This window comes from Gallinula chloropus (assembly GCF_964237585.1).
Source record: "Gallinula chloropus genome assembly, chromosome: 19".
Classification (NCBI taxonomy): Eukaryota; Metazoa; Chordata; class Aves; order Gruiformes; family Rallidae; genus Gallinula; species Gallinula chloropus.
In genome coordinates this window covers 4743171-4765157 of record NC_140104.1, presented here as the reverse complement: position 1 = coordinate 4765157, position 21987 = coordinate 4743171, and the positions used below count along the sequence as shown (strand labels likewise).

General features: G+C 46.5%; 1 protein-coding gene across 3 annotated transcripts in view; it reads left to right on the top strand.

Annotated features, from left to right (window-relative positions):
- Positions 1–21987, top strand: part of ACACA (acetyl-CoA carboxylase alpha) — a 110588-nt gene that overhangs the window by 32979 nt on the left and 55622 nt on the right. The window contains exons 28-39 of one of the 3 annotated variants that reach the window (XM_084273205.1): positions 4032–4055; positions 6607–6750; positions 7352–7448; positions 8753–8860; positions 11006–11062; positions 11383–11427; positions 13711–13752; positions 14351–14566; positions 15046–15201; positions 16968–17171; positions 19339–19494; positions 20091–20237. In XM_084273205.1, the coding sequence (XP_084129331.1) occupies positions 4032–4055; positions 6607–6750; positions 7352–7448; positions 8753–8860; positions 11006–11062; positions 11383–11427; positions 13711–13752; positions 14351–14566; positions 15046–15201; positions 16968–17171; positions 19339–19494; positions 20091–20237 (1396 nt within the window). The remainder of the gene's footprint in view (positions 1–4031; positions 4056–6606; positions 6751–7351; positions 7449–8752; positions 8861–11005; positions 11063–11382; positions 11428–13710; positions 13753–14350; positions 14567–15045; positions 15202–16967; positions 17172–19338; positions 19495–20090; positions 20238–21987) is intronic. The other 2 variants (XM_084273206.1, XM_084273204.1) reach the window with 2 other exon arrangements.

The following is a 21987-nucleotide window of genomic DNA, read 5'->3' as shown; positions in this document are numbered from 1 at the left end:
AGCCAGGTCCTTCGGCAGCTCTCTTGATCCTTCCTTCCCTGGTATCGGACGGGATGGAGGATCAGGAGGGGAGAACTCAGAGGGAAATGTGCTCCCACTAAACAGATCCTTCTGTTTTACTCAGAGGTGAATGTGTTCCCTCTGTCAGATGCTAAGGCAGATGAGGGTGGCTGAGAGATGCTGGGTATATCTTTATGTTGGGGTATGGCAGGGATACCACGGGCCTTCTGAACACGTTGAGCCCCACAGGAAGTTGAGATATAACCCAGCCTGTCCTGCTCACTCTGATACTTTAGCTGTGCCTTCCCAACCCCTCTGTACACTGAGCCTGCGCCTTCCTCTCGCCCTGTGTGTCCCTAACTGCCACACTTGGCCTTGAGATGTCCCAGGAACATCTCAATCATCTTCATCATTTTCTCATCATCTTGGCTCAGGACATACCACTGGAGCCTGGAAGTGAAGGAAGATTTTAGCACTGCACACTAAGACTCTAAGTTTTGGTGATTGGCTTAATTAGCTTTAAAACAAGCTTTACTTTTGAAACTTGATGAACAAGGTGCCTGACACCAGCTAACCCTAGTTGGGAATGCCCACAGCTCAGTAAGCGCGGACACACAGGCAGATGCCTTACTTTGTCTTGCCTAGGTTGAGTTCACCCTTGGGACTGCATCCTGCTGTCCGTGATGCCTCCAAGGGTGGAATTCAAGTCTTGTCTTTCCAAGGGTATGAGTATAAATGTCTGAAATCCCTTGTGCTTGATTTCACCCAGTACCTCCTCTTTCTGTGCTTGTGGATGTTTGTTGACGCCCTACTTGGGCTTTGTTGCTGATTTCAAGGCTCTAAGAGTGGTGCATGACCTCTCCTTTGCTGTCTCTTGATGTTTTATCATCTATGGAGTATTTTGGTTGTTCTTTTTGGTCAGCCTCTTCCCTAGCTCACAGGTATAGAAACCATTTGGAAGGCTGGAAGCCGAATTAAACACTGCTCTTTCCAAACAGTGCTTTTTATGGAAGAATTAAGAATCCAAACCTCACACTTAGAGCAGTGTTCATAGGTTCCTTCATTGTCCTTGCAAAACAACAGTAGAAGATTGGAATTTCTGACAAAATGGAAGCGTTTTCCATGGGCTCACGGAGCTGCTGAAGCAGCTTCTTGCATCAGTCTTTGGATTGCCACTCTTGAATCCGCTGTGCTGCTTTGGACTCCAACCGTACGAGCCCAGAGACCTGAGTGTCTATCTCATACTGTATTATTAGGTAGCCTGAGGTCCCCTCCTTGTTGCGGGAGACTGGCTGATATCAGGGAGGGAGGAGGGGAAAACGATTCCAGGACACCTGTAAATCCCCGCAGTCCCGTGCTGAGGGTTTGATGTTAATTAGACAGCAGGCAGCAGTAATGTGTTGCCGTTCCCTTGGCTTGCCTGCTTCAGAAAGGGCAAAATCTTCCAACAGAGCAAAGAAGGGGCTGTTGAAGGGGCAGCAAACTGAATGGAAGGACGATAATTTTATGCAAATTGGACTTCAGTAGCAGACTCAGCTTGGCTGAATCACAGAGGGAGCAGGGAAGAAAAAATAAGGGAAGAAAGAGGGAGAGGAAAAACCCAATCAAAATGTGTGTGGTTTGAGGCATGTTTCACAGCCTTCTGTTTAGATTCTTCTCCAGAAATGAAGAAACATAAGAGGGATGCCACTGGTCACAGCCAGTGGAATTGCTCTTTCTCCTGTGGTACTGCTGTTAATAACTACAAGTGGGTTATTCAGCCGACCTCTGCTGATTCCGCTTTGCTGCCTGATTTCAAAAGCTTTGCCCTGTGCTGGCACTCAATCACAGCTTGATATAACCAGCGGCGCTTTGCATGCGTTGCCATCATTTCCAGAGGGGAACGCTCTTGTTTCAAAAAAAAAAAACAAACCCAACACCAAAAAACCCCCAAAACCCAACAAAAGGAAAGGGAAAGGAAGAAAGAAAGGAAGGGAGGGGCAAGGGGAACCAGATCCAGGCTCAGACAGGAGGTACAGGGGGAGTTAAGGGGATTTTTGTTTGCTGGAGCAGGAGGGCTGATTGTCGCAATAGAGCTTGTGCTGGTGCAGAGCAGAGTCCCAGGGAGATGGGCTTTTCCTGTTCAGGAAGGGCCTTTTAAAAAGTTTGGAAGAGATGGGGAGAAGGGCTGAGGCTGGTGTGGTGAGGAGGTATCTGATCCTGCCATTGGCTCCGTGAGGGTGCCTGTTGGAAATGCTGTGCTGGCAGCTGGAGTCGGATGAGTCAGAGCTGCAGAGGTGCGTGGGCTGGGATGCCGGTGACACTGCCCCAAATATCCAGCTATTCCCTCTTGGTGCGCTCGAGTGGGAAGCGACAGTCCCCCTCCCAGTGCCCTCCCGTAGCACTGTGACCTGTAGATACAAGAGAGACAAGCCAGCCTCACAGCCTGCAGCTCCAGGACTGTTCCTCTGCTCTCCTCTGACATCTCCAGCCACTGTGCCTTCTTTTTTCCACCTCGTGACCCTTGCCATCACCCCTTCAGCCAAGCGGCCCAAGAACAGCTCCAGAACCCTTTCTGGAAACATAAAGGAATGTTTCTAATGTTGGGGTCTTTCTGCTTTCTGAAAGTCTTCCAGGGACTGCTGCACAAGTGATGCTGGTCCTGTCCAGAGTAGCTTTTCCAACTGAAGAAGGTCTCAGGCAGCTTTCCCATCATTTCCCAAGCTAAACAAACAAAGCAAACCAACAAAGCCTGAACCTGCTGCAGCCTCATGGCCCATTTGGCCCCAAGCACAGGCTCACCATCGGCCTCTGGATGAAATGAAATAGCTGTGTTATTTACTGCTGGACACATAACATCTTCAGGCCATTTTGTGCTTCCTCCTATGTGGCCTGAGGAGATGGTGGGAGCCTCTCGAGCCTCTACCAGTAACGCACCAACCATACAACCTCGTAGTGCACGTGACAAAGCCGGCTGGAGAACGGGGCTGGGGGCAGTGGGTGTATTTAGTGGTGTGGCCATGAAACATGCTGGTTGTTAGGTGCCTTTAGCTTGGGGTCCATTAAGGATGTTCAGAAAGCCTGTGGTTTGATCTCCTTCAGGGATGGGGAGGGTGAACCCTCAGTTACATGTTCCCTGAAGCTTTGCTTTCAGTCTCCCCGGGGTCGCTCGTCTCTACACAAGCCTCCTGTGTGCATGTACTTTATTTTTGGGTTTTAAATTTAATTTTGAACACCAGACCACAGCAGCTTCCACGTGTTGCATGGAGCGTTACACCACCCCAGGCTTTAGCTAGGATGGGCTGGCCTGTGCTATGCAAACCTACCCCTCACCTTCTTTTTGTCTTGCATGCATCACTAAGCCAAGTCTGCATGCAAAACTCCGAAGGGTTGGGCTGGTGTTGTAAAAGGAACTGTAGCATACTCCTAAAATGAGCTTTAGCTCAAAGTTCTGCTTGCTCTTTGTGGCATTCAGGGTCTTGCATGCGGACTGTGTGAAGCATTGTGTGTGGGGTGTGTGTGGTGGCTTCATTGCACTGCTGCCTTGTCACGGCTGCTGCCTTGTCACGGCTGCTGCGTGGCGCAGAGGTTTTGGAAACAAAGATCTGCCTTTTTTTCCTGAACCTCCTGCAACCTTTCTGTGTGGGGTGGCCTTTGTACTGTTTGTCCTTCCATCAGGGAGTGCAAACCTCCCGCTCTGGTCTTGCTTGAGAAGCTCACTGGGTGAATGCGAAGGGCTGCGAGTGGGGACCAGAAGAGATGCTGTACACAGATGCAGGGTACATCACAGGGACAGCGTGTTTCCCTAGGGTGTTCTACTTCCTTGCATGCTACATGCATGGGCTGTGCTCATCCCTGTGGCAAGCACGGTCTGGTGGTGGGTGCCTTCTCTGGGTCAGCGACGTTGCGTTCTGCCTGATACCTGAGGGTTGACGAATTTTGGGTTAGCAAACTGTAAACGTGTTGCTGGTCTGCGTTATCAGCTTGATGATAGTTCTTTATTATGGCTTTCACTAACCAATCTGTAACTAACTGTGGTTGTTTGATTACAGAGGGAACATCCCCACGCTAAACAGGTATGGTACTTGTATCTTTTAAAATTTGAAAAGACAGCCTAGAAAGAAGTAGCCTAACTCTTCATGTTTTAACATGTTCTGTTTTAGTGCCCTAATCTTTCCTTGGGAAGCTCTCAAACGTAACTCTGCCTTTTCCTTCCCTTTCCCTCTCCCTTTGTCTAAAACATGTTTTCAGCTTTTCCCGACCTTTTAAACCAAGCTTTGCATGTGGCAATCTCCCCAGTTAAATCTGCCGGGTGGCTCAGCCCGTCTGCAGTGTGATACACAGCAGCCTGGCAGCAGGATGCTGTTCCGAGGGTCTCTTCTCTTGGAGCTGGATTCCCTCAGCAGGGTGTCATGGTGAAACAGGCGGATACTCCCAGCCCATGGTGTACCTGTCGCTGATCTGGTTTTCTAGCTTAGAATTCATCGAGGCTGCCTCACCTCCCTCACCCCATAGATGAATCTCCATCTCAAACAGCTGACAGCATGTTTTCTTGTGTTTCAGACGCTAATTTTTTCCTCCCATGTCTCAGTTGAAAAGCATTTCTTGTTTTAAATAACACCCAACAATGTCTGCTGTCTCTTCGTTTAGTTACTGTGCTGTGGTATTTTGTTTTGTACTGGCTGTAAGGAATGCACACCAAGGCATGTCCTGAAAAATCCTCCTCTTTTGAAACATGAATGCCTATTATTTATTACTGCTTACAAGCCTGTTTAGGGGGAATATAGTAAAAAATGGGCTTGAAGCTCTTGTGGCTCTTAATCAGAGATAAACTACAGAAACACAGAGTGACTTTAAACATGGAGAACTATTAATCAAACTGATTCAGGTACATGTAGAACCATTTCACAATGGTTTTCTGCACCTGGAAAGAAAGGACTCTTAGCAGAGTGGGTAAGTAGCAGTGTCAGCAGCCTGTGGTCTGGTCCTGGCTCTGTGGTGCTGCCTGCAGTGCTGGAGCCAGCGTGGCTGGGCTCCTGCTTTGCCTCTGTGCCGCTGGCATCTGGTCCAGCACGGCAGTTGAGCATCTTTTTGACTTCACAAGTTGTAAATCAAGCGTGTGCTGTGCTGAATTGCACCCTGATTTATTTATTCCCCACCCCCCGCCTTCTGCCTCCTGTTGTGGCACCAGTTGGGGAGGACAGAAACTTCCTTCAAGTCTTCCTAAGCCCCAGGGAGAGTGAAGCAAGTGAGAACTGTCCCTGTGCTGTGTGCCAGCCTGGCGTTTCTGCCCCCACAGAGTGAGGTCTCCCCATGCTGCAGGTTGCTGTGGAAGTAGGTCCCTTGCTGAAGTGAGTTGGCTCTGTAGCACAGTTCAAGAATTGGAAACAATTGACGCAGAGGAGGCAAAACCCAATCCTACTAACTACAGACAGGATGCCTAGTTAGCTGTAGTATACTTTTTGATCACTGTGTAGAGAAACTTCCTCTGCCAGTCTTGACCAGAACGCTGTGGGTCTTTTAAAATCTTTAAAAATAAGAATAATGCCCCAAAATAGCAGCGTGTGCTGCCACTGCAGTTGAACTGCATGAGAACTCAGTGGTACTTCACTTCATTCGGGATCTTGCCCTCTCACAACATAGAGTGCTGACCTTTAGTGAGCGGTGCTCCTCTGTTGAGGTCTCTCAGTGCCTTCCTCTGAGAGCTCTTCCAGTCCTCCTCACTTCAACAAGAGATCAGTCCTGTATAGGTGATGCTATGGCGGGTGCAGGTCCCTGCTTAAGCAGCAGGCATCAGGGATGAGTAAGGGAGGAGTAAGTGTCTGGAGCTCTGCTTCCTCTGCTCCTTAAAATCACTGTGTCCTGAGGGGAGCAGCTGCCACCAGCAGTCAAAATGGAGCAAAATAAATGTGATGGGGGAGTTGCAACGTTCTTAAAGTCCAGGTTAAATTAGATGGAAGAGCATGTTAATTTGGCTGAAGCAGAAGGGGCTGCAATAGGACTATTTAGGGTAGGAATACAAGGATAGATACAAGGAATACTGTGATAGGACTTTATTTGAGGTAGGAATACAAGTGTGGGACTGCAGAAAACCCCATTTCCATTTTAGGATTTTAGAGATTACTGTACCACACTGCTTTTGAGGAGCATAAATTATCCTATAGCTGGAAAAACTGTGGGAGCAACAAGATAATAGAGCTCAGGACACTTCAACCCAACCTGTAAACATTACTAAATCTTTAGAGTGTCAAAACTTCGAACTGTTGTTCTGCCTGTAAAGCAAAACAGACAGGAGGAAAACCACATTCAGCTTTGCATAGTCACAATCCATCTGTCATCACAAGAAACTCCATAAGAAACACTTGCTTTAAAGTATTAAAACAGAACTTCCCAACTCCAGACTGCCTGTATGGTGGGACAGCATCTGGGTCAGGGCATTAGAGGCACGGCAGGGACTTTGGAGGAGGCAGCACAGAAGCTCTGGTGTGCTGAAGGTACAGCAGTCACACTGGATAAACAGCCACGCTTCAGGTCATCAGCGCATACGCACGTGCACCAGTCTTTTTCCAGCATTGTCCTTCTCTCCCTTATCCCTACTAACTCTGGTCTTATTGAATTGCTGTTTAGAATGTCCTTCTCTTCCAACCTCAATCACTACGGGATGGTCCACGTGGCTAGTGTGAGTGACGTGCTGCTGGACAACTCGTTCACTCCGCCGTGCCAGCGGATGGGTGGAATGGTCTCCTTCCGCACCTTCGAGGACTTTGTCAGGTAAGTGTGGATGGGGAGGGACCATTTGTGTTGCCAGCTTCTTAGGTGGGCCCAGATGGAGCTGGAGAAAATCTTTGCCTTGTCTAGAGTCAGATTTAAACTGGTTCTGAGCTTGTTTCTGAAGTTTTGGGTGGAAGTTTGGATCCCCATTTCTGTCTCCTTGAGATAACTGCACTTATGGCAGTCTGAAAGCCAGTTTGCAGCCAGAAGGATCAGCAGCTTGAATTTCTGCCGATGGGGAATAATTTGCAAAGCTCCTGATTTTCTTCTAAGCCCCTTGTTCACACGTAGGTATGTGGAGGGATGTGTTCTTCATGCTTTCCCCACTCTGGGGTAGGCAGAGAAACCCAGCAGAGCCCGTAGCCATCCTGAGCGCCTGGAGCTGTAAGACCTCTGGGCAGGGCTGGAATATCTGGGCTCTGCTTTGGTTTGAGGAGCAGTGGAGGTGTTGCCTCCTTAGGGTTTTTTTGAGCAGCAATCCTGCCAAGGGAAGGAGGCCTTTTTCTCTCCCTCCCCTCCTTAGCAGGATGATTTGTGGCTTGCTGGGCTCGGTGCTTGCGGCAGGTCTGGTGGTGACTAATATTTCTCTGGTGGATTTCAGGATCTTTGATGAAGTGATGGGTTGCTTCTGCGACTCTCCTCCTCAGAGCCCAACCTTCCCCGAAGCTGGCCACGCGTCCCTGTATGATGAAGATAAGGTAGGGTGGTTTGTTCTCCTGAGGCTGCTCTCTGCTTGGAAGTAGAGGGTGTGTAGAACGCTGCAGTGGCTGCGGGCTGGATACTTTTCACTGGTTGGAGAGCTGGAAGCAGGAGTTAAGAGCTTTATGTATTTATGGATGTGATTTGTTTGCTGGTTCTGCAGCAGGCGACTGGATGTAGGTGGCTGTTTGCTGACTCTGTTCTGAAGCTGCAGTGAAGTCTCTTACTCTCCATGTAAATTTGGTTTGCAGCTTTTAACATCAGCAAAATTACTGGATCCACAGCAGCGTAACTGAGAGTTTAGACTCAGGTTTAACTTTCTAGACCCTCTCTGTGTCTCAGGGTGTTGAATTGCATATTCAGCTACCTTCACCTCAAGCCTGACTTGCTGTATTTTCCATTTTACACCTTTTCTAGTCAAGTTATGCCCTGATCCTTCCCTCTGTTCTACCTCTTAGAGCTGTTTTTAAGAGCAAAAGATGAGAGAACCCCCTAAGTTTTTGCATTGATGTGGAGAATGGGTGGAGAGATAGAGGTGGTTTATAATCCTTGGTGATAGAAGACCAGTTTCCCTTAAGAGACACGGGTCCACTGCTCTGTCCTGCCCCCAGCAGTGGGAAGCTCTGTTGGAACGCAGGCTGTGTCCAGAACAGCTTGGTTTTCTGATCTTGATAGGTGTAAGTACTGTAGCCTTATTGCAGGATATTACTGACAGGCTCAGTGTCCTCACATCTCTCTCCACCTCTCCCTCACCTCACCAAGGATAATTTCCCATTCCTACTTAGTTAACCTCTGGGTCTTGAAAGCTCAATTTGTCGTTTCTCAGAGCTCTTGTGTAATTGATGCTTCCCTGTTATTTCATTTCGCTGTAGATAGGAAAACACACATTGTTTTGCTCCCACGCTTTGAATTTGCTTAATTCAATTACCTGTCTTGATGCTAAAGTCCTCTCACGTCCTGCCTGTGCTGCACCTTGCACTGGCCTGACCCTGCATCCTTTCTGCATCCAAATGAAGCGCCCGTGAGTTACCCAGGTCAGATGTGGTAGTCAGAACTGGATTCTCCAGATGGAGGTCCTGTCTGGGGACATTTACTCTTCCTTCTGTGAAACTGCCACTTTGGGCAGCTTCTTGGTCAAGGATTTCCCTCCCAGTTTCCCTCAGTTTGCAGCCTGCTCTGCCAAGTTTGTTCTGCCCTGGGGAGGGTGTACTTTGGAGCTGTGTTTGGGGACCCTCTTTGGAGAACCCACAGGTATTAAGCTATTAACCCTTTATTTAAGGGGAATGTTTTCTTTACCTTGCAGACTGCCCGTGAGGAGCCCATTCACATTCTCAACGTTGCTATTAAAACAGACAGTGACGTCGATGACGATGGGCTGGCAGCCATGTTCAGAGAATTCACACAAAGCAAGGTACGTGTCCCTGAGTTCCTCTCTGGACCTGTGTGGCTCTGCAGGACAGCTCCATCTGCTGCAGGAAAAGCCAGCATATTCCTCAGTTTATTTGCTTCCTTGTTTCAAAACAAATAAATACAACAGTTACACCCTTAATTTATCCCATCCAAACTTTACTGCCTCTTTGGATGTAGCTGCACCGTTGAAGCCTCCAGGACATTGTTCCTCTTTGCAGTATGTTCTAGTCCATCAGGTCAGGACTTCTTCCCTCACATTTTTGCCAGGATAAAAGCTCTTTAAGGTTTTAAATGAATCAGGTCAGTCTTATCTACCCCCAAATGCACTAAAAACTGTGCTGTGTCCTTCTTGCTGGTGGTAAAGTTGTTTCCAAGTAACAGACAAAGAAAGTGCTGTTTGAAGAGCCCATGCTTTCTGCATCCCAACAGTCGTAATGGAATTTAAATTTGTTCTCCTTGCTGTTGGCATGCTGGAGCATCCACCTAGTGTGATATTCCTGGATCAAGATAGAAGGGATTTGGTATGCTCTGTTGCTCCTTCAGAAGTATGGGATATTTTTAGAGCACCGAATGTTAGTACCACGGTCAGCTGTGAGACAGCCTGAGTTTGGGATAGGGTTGGGGATGCCCTTCTTGTGTCCCCTCTGGTGTCTGCCTGCACTTGCTCCAGGTCAGTAGGGAGAACTCCAGGGGTGAGTAGCCCATTGAACACGCTTGGGATCTGCAGTGACTCTGAGAAGACCGAGTGAGTAGTTTGGGACTTCCCTTCCCAGTGAGGGAGGTGGCGATATGTTCTGCAGAAACGAGGGTTGGTATCCACACAAATTCAGCAGCTTCCTGTCTCTTTAAGCAAAGAAAAGAATGAAATACAGAAATTAAAACTAGTTCTGCTTTTCATCTGCTTGATCATGCTCCGGGCGTTTTATGGGAGGGGATAAAAGGAAAGAAATAAAGAAAAAAAAAATCCCAAAACACATTAAACTATCAAATAGGTTGATCCAAATTGTCCAAATAATCTTCTAGTCCCAGCATGTTGTGTGTGGTTTTTTTAATAGAAATTAGGATCATATACTTGTAAATGACTTGTGGAGGAGATTGAGGCAGTCAGTGTAAATGGAGTTTCTCCAGGTGCTGATGGCTAATCGCTCTGTAATAGCTGTGGACTTGCTGTGAGACCCACATTATTACGATGTAATCAGAATCCTGTTGCTATGCTGTTATTGTCTGCCACTTGTGGAATTTTAAAAGCAATAACAATTTTTGCTTTTTTAAATCATGGCGTTATTAAAGTTATTTTCTTCCTCTTGCCATGAATATAGTCACTGATGCTCATTTTCAGAGGGCTTAACCTTAGTAAAACATTGCAGCCTGTGCTGAGAGGGGTGGGCTTGCTCCTGCTCTGGCTGAGTTCTCGTTTCGGTTTTGTTCTGTCTTTTTTTTTTTTTTTCTTTTTTCTTCTTTTTCCTTTTAAATTGGGGGAAGGAGAAAGGAAAAAGTTGTAGAAAGGAGCAGAAGTGTGAGATCTTAACACTTTTTAAAAGATCAGCGAATACTGCTGGCAGCGCTCCTTTGAGATGTGGCTTAGTGGAATTTGATAAGGAGGCAACCAGGACAGATATTCTCCTCTCTTTGAAAGAACCAAGTGACATCTGTTGTCTATCACCTTGCAAGACAGACACGTCTGTCCTTTGTCCCTGCTTGTCTGTGTGCTTGTGCCAAAATCGAGCACATGCTCCATGCTTTTTGGGGCAGTTCCTTTAAAACTCGTCATCCATCGTTTTCCATAGCCTTGTCTATGCTGTGCTCTCCTCAACAAGTAATCCTCACAAAAAAAGACCATTTGGCTTTGGCAGCAGGAATATTTCCTATGAGCTTTGTATGTGGCTCTTCTGCTTTGCTTGTTGGCGAGGCTCAGCTGGAATGCAGCGACGCGGTTCCTCACCGCTTTGGACTTGGTTTATTTGCCTGTATGTGCTGCTAGGCAATCATCCGATGGGAAATCTTAGCAGTGTGCAGGCTGAAGTGGGAGAGGAGCTCACAGGAGGGGCTGCAGAGCTTTCCCAGTTCATAGGAGGCTTTGACCTGCTGTCAATGTGTTCTCTCCCTCTTAATCCAGTCACCTGATCCCATCCTTGCCTTTTTACAGAAATCAGTCCTCATTGAACACGGCATTCGAAGGCTGACTTTCCTTGTGGCACAAAAGGTATTTTGATGTGGCTCATGCTGCTTGGGGCTCTGGTTATTAGCTTGTAATGGCGTTGATAGGTGATGTTTTTTACCCCAAATTAAATGCTGTATTAACTATATATATAGTTCTCTCTCCACTGGTTTTGTTTTCTATATAAGTTGGGGTGGTTTTGATGAATTCATGTAAGAAAATTAATTTACAATTTTAAACAATCTTGGTGGTGCCTCTTATATTCCTGAATTAATTCATTGTAATTTTCATCCTAATTGCTAGCTTTCTTCTGCTTTTTTTCCCCCTCCCCTTGTCTCCCTGCGTTTGTGCGTTTCGTTTGTAAGGACTTCAGGAAACAGGTCAACTATGAGGTGGACCAGAGATTTCACGTAAGTAAAAAGGGCCTAGAATGCGGGGGTTTCTTGACCTGAGGCCAGGAGACATGTAAGGGACTCTGGGCTTCTCATTTGGGTCTTAATCCGACATTTAGTGCCAACATTGGGGTCAGAGTTCCAGTTCAGCACAGCCCTTTGTGTGCTGGAGCCTCTCGTTACGTGGCTGAACTCAGAACTCCCATGTTAATGAAAATCTCGTTTCTTTTAGAGTTGTTTTGCCCCCTACAATGTAGCTGTAGAACAGGATTGTTGTATTTCTGCAGTGCCATGATTTCTTTTGGCTTCTTCCTGACTTTAAAATAACTTTGAGGAGTAACACAGTGACTTGCTAAATTTCACATACGGGCTTAGTGATGGGGAAAATGTTGGATGCTCTTACTGCTACCAATTCCTACTTTCCCCAGGGCCTGGGTGTAAGTGAGGGCCAGTTTAACCCTGTTTTTAAGGTGGCAATGTAAGGCATAGGACAGGTTTGTATCCCTTGTGTATGTACTTCACAACTGTGGAAGTTATTAGGAGTCTTGAAAGTGCAGGAAATTCATCCCATGCTCAACACGTCAGGCTGAGGAAGCGTTATGGGAGGAAAACTAGTTTAGGAATCAGCAGAAATAGCATTTGAACAAACGTGGGAGTTGCCACGTGGGAATCGCTGCCCCCAGTGCCAATACGGATATGGCTTGTGTGGGAAACTGGACTCTTTGAAGAGGTATCAGGACCTGTAAGTAGGGAAGTTTGGGCTTTATAGAGCTGATCTGGTGTTTGGAGGATGGAAGAGTCTATGAACAAGCACTGTAGCAAGTATCAGTGCTCAGAAAGGAGACAGATTCGGAGAAAAGGAAGCTTTCCCTGTGCTGGCAGACTGTTAGGATGCTCCTGGTTCCAAAGGCGGAGGAGGCAGCGTGGTATGTCATCTGCTTGCAAAGTTTGGAGAGTGCCTCTGGGACCTTCTGCAAGTGTCAGTCTCTATTACTGTCGCCTATTCTATTCAGTTTATTACTGGACCAGCTATTAACTTAGCCAGGGCCTGGGCTTGGGTTTGTTTTTTGTTTTAATTACAGTCTATATAATTAGTTCCCAGCATGTTGAGGTAATAGAGAGTTGCTCCAGCAAGCTTCCAATTTCCTCATCTCATTAGGTTTTTAACGTGATTATTAGTATAATAATCAACTATGATGATTTCTGTTGTAGCTTTTCACATTCTGCAGTTTGCAGGGTGTCTTGATTGGCTAATTTAGGCAAATTATTTTGATTGTCTTGATGATGGTTGGTTGATTAGAACACAGCAGGGGTATAATTCTTCTGCCTAGGAAGTGGAGCACTCTTTTGGATTTTGGTACCAGAGCACTGAGCGTTTTTGTGTGTGTGCACATCTAATTATGATATTTGCCCACAACGCTCGTCAGATGCCTTGAAAGCAATTACATTAGTGATGGAATGAGCATGGATGGTGCTAGGAGAAACTGGCAGCGTGCAGAGGAGGACAGGTAGGAGGGATTTGGAAGAGAAGTTGAAGAAGCTTGGAAGTGGTTGTTTGCTTATAGTAGAGCTGATGTTGGTGCAAAGGATTAGCAGAAGTTCCTCCACCTAGTTCCTTAGAAAGGGATGGCTTCCCTCAAACACAGCCAGAGTGTTAGGTGGAAGGATGCTGCCTAGTCTTTCTCTCTTCTTCTAAGAGACACATGCAATGTGCCACAAAACAGCCAAACCCTCCTGGTTTGCCCAGATTTTGTCTGGGCAGTAGAATAGAAGAGGAACGTAATCATGTTCAGGGGCTTTTTGTAGAGTACTAATGAAGTTACTTGATTACAATTGGTAGTTTTCCTTGGGAAGAGTATTTCTAGCAGTAATGGTATGAAGAGAGCTATAGAATACGGATCATTGTTTCGCGTACATCTGCTCGCATAATGGAGCGTTAATATCATTGTATGGCTCCCACACATTTCCACAGTCATCATAATCATAATAGAGCTGGAAGACGTGTCCTGCTGCTGGCTGGCCACTTCCATTCTGTTCTCTGTCAATAATTGACGGTAATAATCACAAGCCAATCAAGTAGCCTCTGTGGCTTTAGCAGCGAGGACAGGTTTAAACCACTCTGCTGCCTTCTTGAGGGTAACTTGATTTGTCCCCAACCTTTGTGGTGTTGAAAAAAAGTAGCTTGTACCAGCTTCTGTCGTGTCCCCCGCTGTGGGGCTACCCCGGGCCTGGCCTGCGAGCGCTCTGCATGCACAGGATGGCTGACTTGTAGAGGCCTAACCATGTTGGTTTTATTTTCAGAGGGAATTCCCAAAGTTCTTCACGTTCCGGGCCCGGGATAAGGTAAGTTGTGACTTCTTAATACTTTTCTTCAAGCGTTGGCTTTATCCTTCTTTCATGTAACTGTTCCTGGCCCGTCTGAGAGGGTGGGAGCTGCTTCAGCCCAGCAGTGCTGCCTTGAGCAGGATTTCCTCCTCCCTCACTGGGCCAGTCATACGCACGCCCAGGAACTGCTGTCAGTAGCAACGAGGAGTCTCTGATATTTGGGGATAAACATTGTGTGTTTGGAACCTGACCTGAAGGTTCTGTTTGTGCAGATTTTAGTGGTGGTGTAACAGGAGAGCATTGGAAGCAGGATGATGATTCGATACCAAATTTTCTGGCTTCTGTGGGAGCGGGGAGTTCTTGGGGGAGAGCTGAGAACTTGCTGGTTTGCAGTTTGTCTTCTGCTCTTGGTATTTTAACAATTTCAGGGCAGCTCTTAGTGCTAATGACTCTTTGAGACAGAACATTCTGGGTTGGATTCATTTGAATTTTTAGGGTTTAAATGAAATATGAAATTACATAAGGGATGTTGTCTAGTTCTTCACATCCTCGGTGTTTTGGCGTTTTAACCCCCCCTCCTCTCTTACACCCTCCTCTGCCTGTGTGATCCCTGCAGTTTGAGGAAGACAGGATTTACCGTCACCTGGAGCCCGCTCTGGCTTTTCAGCTGGAGTTGAACCGAATGCGAAACTTTGACCTCACTGCCATCCCCTGTGCCAATCACAAAATGCATCTCTACCTGGGAGCAGCTAAAGTCGAGGTGGGAACAGAAGTGACCGACTACAGGTTCTTCGTGAGGGCCATTATAAGGCATTCCGACCTAGTGACCAAGGTGGGTTTTGTCACCTGTGTGAGCTCTCTTTCCAGGACAGTGCATGGGCTGCTCTAAGTCATTCCAGGGCCACACTACAGGTGTAGCAGGGATACGTGCCCTCTCTGTGCTGGCTCTGCAGAAGACCTTGTGTCTTTGAAGACTGTTCCCTCAAGGAGGTTTCTCTGTAGCCCAGGTGGGCAGCCAGGAATCCTTCATTTTGAGGCACCCTCTGTGTTTCTCCTACAGCGCTGCAGGAGTGGTTTGTCACTGTCTAGTCTCAGATTTGTGCTGACCTAACTAAACGAGGGCACAAGTGAGCCAGGTGGAGGAGTACTGACTCTGGGATGGTGATGGATCCATTTCAGGTTCACACATCCCACTGAAACTAATACACCCTGTTTTCTCGGTCGAGTCCTCCTGCAGTTTTTCAAACACTGTGTTTTTGGACTGTGATTTTTTGAGTAGAAAGTGACTTATTTGTTGACAATGTCTGGCAGGAAGCCTCCTTTGAGTATCTACAAAATGAAGGAGAGCGATTGCTTTTGGAAGCCATGGATGAGTTGGAGGTGGCGTTTAATAACACCAATGTCCGCACTGACTGCAATCACATCTTCTTAAACTTCGTGCCTACTGTCATCATGGACCCATCTAAGGTATTGTTTCTTCCCTAGCTCTGCCCTGCTTGCTTTTCCTGGGCTTCACTCCCTGGATTTAAATGGTCCAGTGTTGTCTTTTTATGCACACCTATAGACTGAGGACATTTTACTACTGATTGGTGAATGACTCACCCTTTCTACTGGCTGTTTTATAGCAGAAAGAACAAGGAATTGGGGACCGGTATTAGGAGTGGTAACACGAGGGGTAGTTTAGCTACTCCACTAATACTGGAGTTTGGCTTTTCAGTAAAGAAAGCAGAGTTGTGTAACTAACGGGCATCTCTAACTCGAGGTTGCCTGTTGAGCTGCTAACCCAGCTGCTCTTCAGAGAATACTTTTCCTTTTAGCTAGTTGAGGCAAGCAATTAGTTTGTTTCACGTTACGAACCTGTTTGGCAGTGAGGAAGGGAGAAAACTTTGGGGTTTTTTTTTCCCCCCAGTCTATGAATAAATATTAAATGTGAGATTCCAGGGACCAGCAGAGCTCATATTTGCAGTGGAGTAATGCTGTCCTTCAGGCAACACAGCTCACTTCCCCTGCGTAGGCTATTCAAAATATGCTTTATATTTGAAACTAAACTTGGTTTTCCATTGTGGGTTTGAGATAAACAGCTTTAATAAGGAAATAGCTTTAAATGCTCTTCTGGTTCTTACAAAAACCCGGATTCCAGCCAAATAAAATGTGAGACAAATCATGAACTCAAAAAGAATTTGTAATCTGATCCAAACCCATAGCGATCGATGTTATAAATGAATGAACACTAAGCTTTGGGGATGCAGAAATGAAAGTGTTTGGCATAAAGCATGTTTCAGGTGAGCAGGACCCCCTCAAAGAAGGTCCCAAATAAACTGTAAAGGATGCATTGAGTTGGAAATCAACATTCCATTCTTGGCTACTGAAAGATGAGAGCTGACCTTTCCTCCTGAGAGTAACTGAAAGTTTAAAACATGAATTGGTTATCAAAATAAGTATCTCTTGCTTTCTGACTTACATCGTGATTAAAAATCAGTGGCTTGAATTGCTTCTGCATAAATCCTCTCTCAGCACATCCCAAATCCTTAGTTCCCAGGAAGTTGAGAAGCAGCTGGCATATTCAGCCCCTGGAAGTTAGACTGCCCTCACATACGTATCATGACTTTTTCCCAGAGCTTCCCTGGAAAAGAGACTTTTTATTTTTTTGAGAGAATGTTTAAAAACAGCCTATAAATTGCCTGCTTTTAATATGCGCTATTTGCCAACAGTAGTATATTACAAAGTTTAATAGAACACCAGAAGGCCAAGCTCCAAGTAGTAATTGCTTTCTTGATTTAAAGCACCGTACCGCATGTGCGGTGAAACATGATTATCGTGCGTACAAGTGCTCCATAACTGTTTGTCACAGATTTCCCTTCCCTGGTTCTGAGCTCTGCCTGCAGGCAGAGGGGTAAGGGAAGGGGCAGAAGCAGCGGGCAAGCTGGGCTTGGCTGGGCTGTGATGTCCTGGCACGGGGAAGGGATGCACGTTCGGCGCTGTCCCTCTACCTCAGTGGTCCCCCAGGTTGAGGTCAGGTCCTGCCTGTCTTGAGGCTCATTAGGATGTGGCTGGACAGGCGGCTGAGGTCCCATCAGAGCGCTGGACACGTGCTGCTGCTTGGTTCTTCTGTCTCTTCCCCTGCTGCGGTGTTCCCCTGGGGTGCCCCTTTGAGCAGGACTGTACAGCAGTGGGATGGAGGACCAGTGGATGTGTGCAGGAGGGTGAGGGAAACTCTTCTTCTGTGTCTTAAGATTGAAGAATCCGTGCGCAGCATGGTGATGCGCTACGGGAGCCGCCTGTGGAAACTCCGCGTCCTCCAAGCCGAGCTGAAGATCAACATCCGTTTGACACCCACTGGGAAGGCCATTCCCATTCGTCTCTTCTTGACCAATGAGTCAGGCTACTATTTGGACATCAGCTTGTACAAAGAAGTGACAGACTCCAGAACAGCACAGGTATGGTTCGTTCAGCTCCAAGGGCTGATGAGCAAATCATCTGGGGGGACACACAATGTACCTGATGGGGCTCTTCCATGGTTTAGGCAATATAAAATTGCCATTCAGCTTTGCCAAAGGAAGAAGAATGTCAAGATAACCTTGCAGTAGATGTGTAGGTGGGCAAAATGTAGGAGTACTCAGTGACATGATCTGGTGTTAGACCTAGAAGGGCTGGGTAGATGGTTGGACTTGATGATCTTGAAGGACTTTTCCAACCAAAACCATTCTATGATTCTATGAAAATGTGATCAATTATGTAAAGTGTGTCTCTCCTAGTTGTTGTGTACGTACCTTTGGCCATGTGTATGTCTGTTGTCCTCTGTGGCAGAGCACTCAGAAAAGTAATAGGGGAGTAATCACTGCTGGTGCTCAGCCTGCAGGTCGTAATAAAAAATCCTGTTAATTATACGTTTCCCTGAGTAGATAGAGAAAATCTGTGAACTTGTCTTTTAAATTCTAAAGATACGGGGAATGACCTGGGTAGGATGATATAAAATTATTGAAGGGGCTTTTATATCATTTTTATGAAGCATAATGGGCTCGTTTGTAATGGCTGTGGCTATTCTGGTGCTTCTGCTTTTCACAGGATAGGAGTAGCGCGGTTAAGTGAAATACCTACACATGCTAAAATACATGGAGCATAGGAAACATGAAAAATATTTAAATACAGCAATGTTTACATCTCCCTCTGCAATAATCTCTCTGCCGTGCGGTAGCGGCAGCAGAATAAATCATTTGGGCACCGTTAGTGTTGAACACAAAGTGCTGAATCACCTTTTCTCCCCCTTCTTCTCTATTTAAATGTTTCCAGCGAGCTGCCTGGCCGTACAGTCCGTCCGGCTCGGGAGATCCGAGTGCAGATAGTGTCTGGATGTTTTACTTCATTCCTGCCTTTGAGTGGAGAGGAGGCAAGAAAAGGACATTTTAATGATCTCAGTGGCTGAGCTGAACACTTGAGTTTTGTTAGTCATTTGTGAAGGTCACCTTTCCTCTTCCACTCTGTCTCTGATGAGCTTTATGTTTTCAAAGCTCAGAGAATGTGCTTTTATAGCAGCTTTTCTAATATTTGATTTTTTTTAATTTCAGACACACACACAGGATATTAAACCGGTTCTATTAAAAATTGTACTGATAGGAGTTATTTCAATTAACTCTTTGAGTAGTTGGGGGGAAGGTTTGCCTTAAAAACCTCCTTGTTCCTTCAGACTTTGTAAGAAACCTTGGCGAATCTTCCCCTTGTGATGGAGCTTTATAGGGCGGGTTCAGATCTGTGCATTTTATCCTGTTTTCAGAGTGTTCTTTTGAACTTAAGAGAATTAATTTTGAGGAATTCAAACACTGCTGATGTTCTGGGGTGCTTCTGAAGGATGGAAAACCAGATTCACCCTGAGAGATCACCCCTGATCTCTTGTCTCACGGCTCTGTCGTAGTGAGTGGCGATGCTCAGTACTGAAAACTAAAGTGGGCTTTATGTACAGAGCTTTATCTTCAGCATAGTTTGTCAATTAAATCGCCTTGTCCCAGTTAAGTCTCCCCGTGTTTCCTGCTTGCAGTAGATTCCCTTCTGAGTCCTGGCTGAGTGGAATGCGTAGTGCTGTGAAACACAGCAGCTGATAATTCATGCTGCTACTCTGGGAAAATCTTTTAAACTTAAAATATCAAAACTTCAAGGCGAATGACATATGCAAGTCTTGACCTAGCTTCCCCGATCAGTCAGCGGAGATACGGATACCGCGCTGCTCGACTCCATAAATAACAGAGTTCTCCTGTCTGCGCCTAGCTAGCGCAATCCATCGGCGTAGATACAGCACCAGGGGAAATACTGGTGCCTGTGAAGTCTTCTAAGGCCTCTTTCTGTGGGGATGTGGCTCTGTTCACTTTGCTTTCTGCTGGGATGTGGTAACAAGTCAGCAATACTCGGATCCGTGCGGTAACGGTCTGGTGCTGTCTCCGAAGGGCAGTAATGCATGATGATGAAGCACGATGTTTGTTTGGGAAACAAAAGTAGTTGTAGAGAACAGAAGCAAGCCTGATCAGCCTGGAACAGCCTGAGGGGTTTATTTTGTAAGGCCTGGATGGAGATAGGTGTGGATTGAGCTGTAATCGGTCATGTTTTGTCCCACAGATTATGTTCCAGGCATACGGGGATAAACAGGGACCGCTTCATGGGATGCTGATCAACACCCCGTACGTGACCAAAGACCTGCTTCAGTCCAAGAGGTTCCAGGCACAGTCTTTAGGGACATCCTATGTCTATGACATTCCTGAGATGTTTCGGCAGGTAAGTGTGTTCCTAAGGCCTGGTGGGTTGTTCTGAACTCTTGTACCTGCAGAGTTCTTCTGTCGCGTTGCTGTCTGTGCTTGTTGGGGAAGCAAGTGGCCTGGAGTGGCTGATACTGGTCACACAGGGTCTGTGCAGTGATGGATTGAGTCTGCGTGGACAGAAATTGGGACTCCTAACACACTGCTGCTCCAGTTCTATTAATAAGTCTGACAGAAGCTGAAATGTCCTGTGCTGCTTGTTTATGTTTCTTCGTTGTCCCACCCTGTTAGCCAGCCTTCCTGGGGGGATTGGGCAGGGCAGGGGCCATCGTTCCCAGGGTAGGACCTGTACGGTGTCCAGTGTGCTGATGAGTTGCAGGGTTGGTGGCGTATCTGGTTTGCTGGTTCTATTCTGAATGGTATAATTTGAGTTATGGTACTTTGGGTGAAGCTGTGATTCCCAGATTAAGTTCCAAAGTAAATGATATCCACCGACCGTGGGCTGGGAGGAGGGATATCTCTGAGTGTTCCAGCATGGATATTAAGTCACAGTGGATTGAATAAAAACATTTACAGATGATATTCTTAACAAGAATTTATCCTTTCATCCTCTAGTCTCTGATTAAACTCTGGGATTCTATGAATGAGCATGCCTTCCTGCCAACACAGCCGCTGCCTTCTGACATACTCACGTACACCGAGTTGGTGTTGGATGATCAGGGCCAGCTCGTGCACATGAACAGGCTGCCGGGAGGAAATGAGGCAAGTTGCGCTTTCTTTAACGCTACTCTTCTTTCCGTGGCCCGCTGTACATTGTGTTTTGGACTAAGTTTGACAATTGTAATGAAAATTTACCAGCCAGGCACAAAATCTATTCATTCAGTCTTTCACAGATGAAATCTCTCCCTTGAAAATGAGATTTTTGTTTCATTAAAAATTAATACCTTCCATACAATGGGTATTTTAACCTCCCTAGTAAATGATGATTCCATTTCAAACCCGCGCCCTGCGCTGGTTTTCCTTCATAATTAAAAAGTGCTCATTCAGCTATTCCAGGTAACCAGGGTTTGTATTTGAGCAAAATACCTTTTACAAGACTAAATAGAAATGTTTTCATTTGCTTAAAAAAAGAGGAAAAACAAGAAAAAGAAAACCCAATTTTACTCCTTCCATTGAAACACTCACGGTGCTGCGCTTGTGTCGCACACCCGGCGAGGTGTGTGCAACATCCCCCTCTAGTGAAGGATTTCCTTGAGCCCAGCCACCTGCTAACACCCTTGGGATACCAGAGTTGGCAAGCCAGCATTGAGATGGCTGCAGAATAAAGCTAACTAGTAGAAGATGTGTTTATTTTGGGGTTGTCTGTGCCAGGTGGGATTCGGGAAGCGACAGCTCCTATGGTAATTTAAATTTGATCCATTTTAAGAGGCACTATCCATTATTGTTTCTTCTTGGCATCGTTTGAATTAGCACTGTCCCTTCGCTAGATACTGAACTGAAGCATCCAAAGGCTCTGTTCAGAAGCGCTGGGTATGCTGGGGAGGGGAAATAAGGGCTTTCAGCACACTGCAGGTGTCTTGGCAGGGGAAAGCTTTGAATGTGATGGTTTCCAACTGGTCCCCAGCAGTGAATGGTGACAGTGGGAGCACTGCACCCTTGTCTTTTGCTGGCCTGAGGAGAGATGCTTTAACTAGTATAATTAAACCTGAAACAAGCCTGCATTCTTGGTGAAAGCCGAGGCTGTGGTGCTGTGGAGGCTGATGCCATCATCTTTCTCTCTTTCTCTGCTCTCGTTCAGCGTTTGAGTGGATGGTGACTGGGGAAATAGCAAAGTCCCTCAGGGACGTAGCTCTGTTCTTGCTGAAATTACAAGCACAGAGCTGCCTGGGCATGAACATGTAGTGTTTACTCTGCCAGTATGAATACAAATAGTCTTATTATAAGAGATTCTGTACCCAAAGACCACCAAAAAAAAAATTAGGAGTTGTTTTTAACCCTTGCTAGACTTAGTTGTGCTCTATCTGAAGAGGAATTACACGGCTTTTGTGGTGTGCCTGGTGTTGGTATCTACTGCTCAGCCCTCCGGGGCCATGATGCCGAGGGGCTGAGTCACTGGTAAGCGAGATAAACAAGGGGGAAACACGCTGTTCCCCACCAACCACATTTTTCAGCCTGGCTGCTGAAGATTGCTTGTTGTGGAGGTGTACAGCAGGCTCCAACCTGCTCCTCAGTGACTTCCCAGAATCGAGGTGAGGGCGCTGGCCGCAGAGGTGAAGCCCCAGTCTGGGGGAAGCCTGGTGAGTGGTTGGACCAAGGAGATGCTGTGCATCCCCGAGCAAGGTGAGCTTTGGGGCTCTGGCATTGAATTGTGCTGCCAACAGACCGTAGCCCTGGTTCAGCGGTCAATCTGCAGAAGAGGGTCCAGCAGCGGTCTGAAGGACAGGTGACATTCAGGAGGTGATGAGCGGACTCATTCCTCCGTGCTGGGCTTTTATCTGGATGAGCTGGCTTT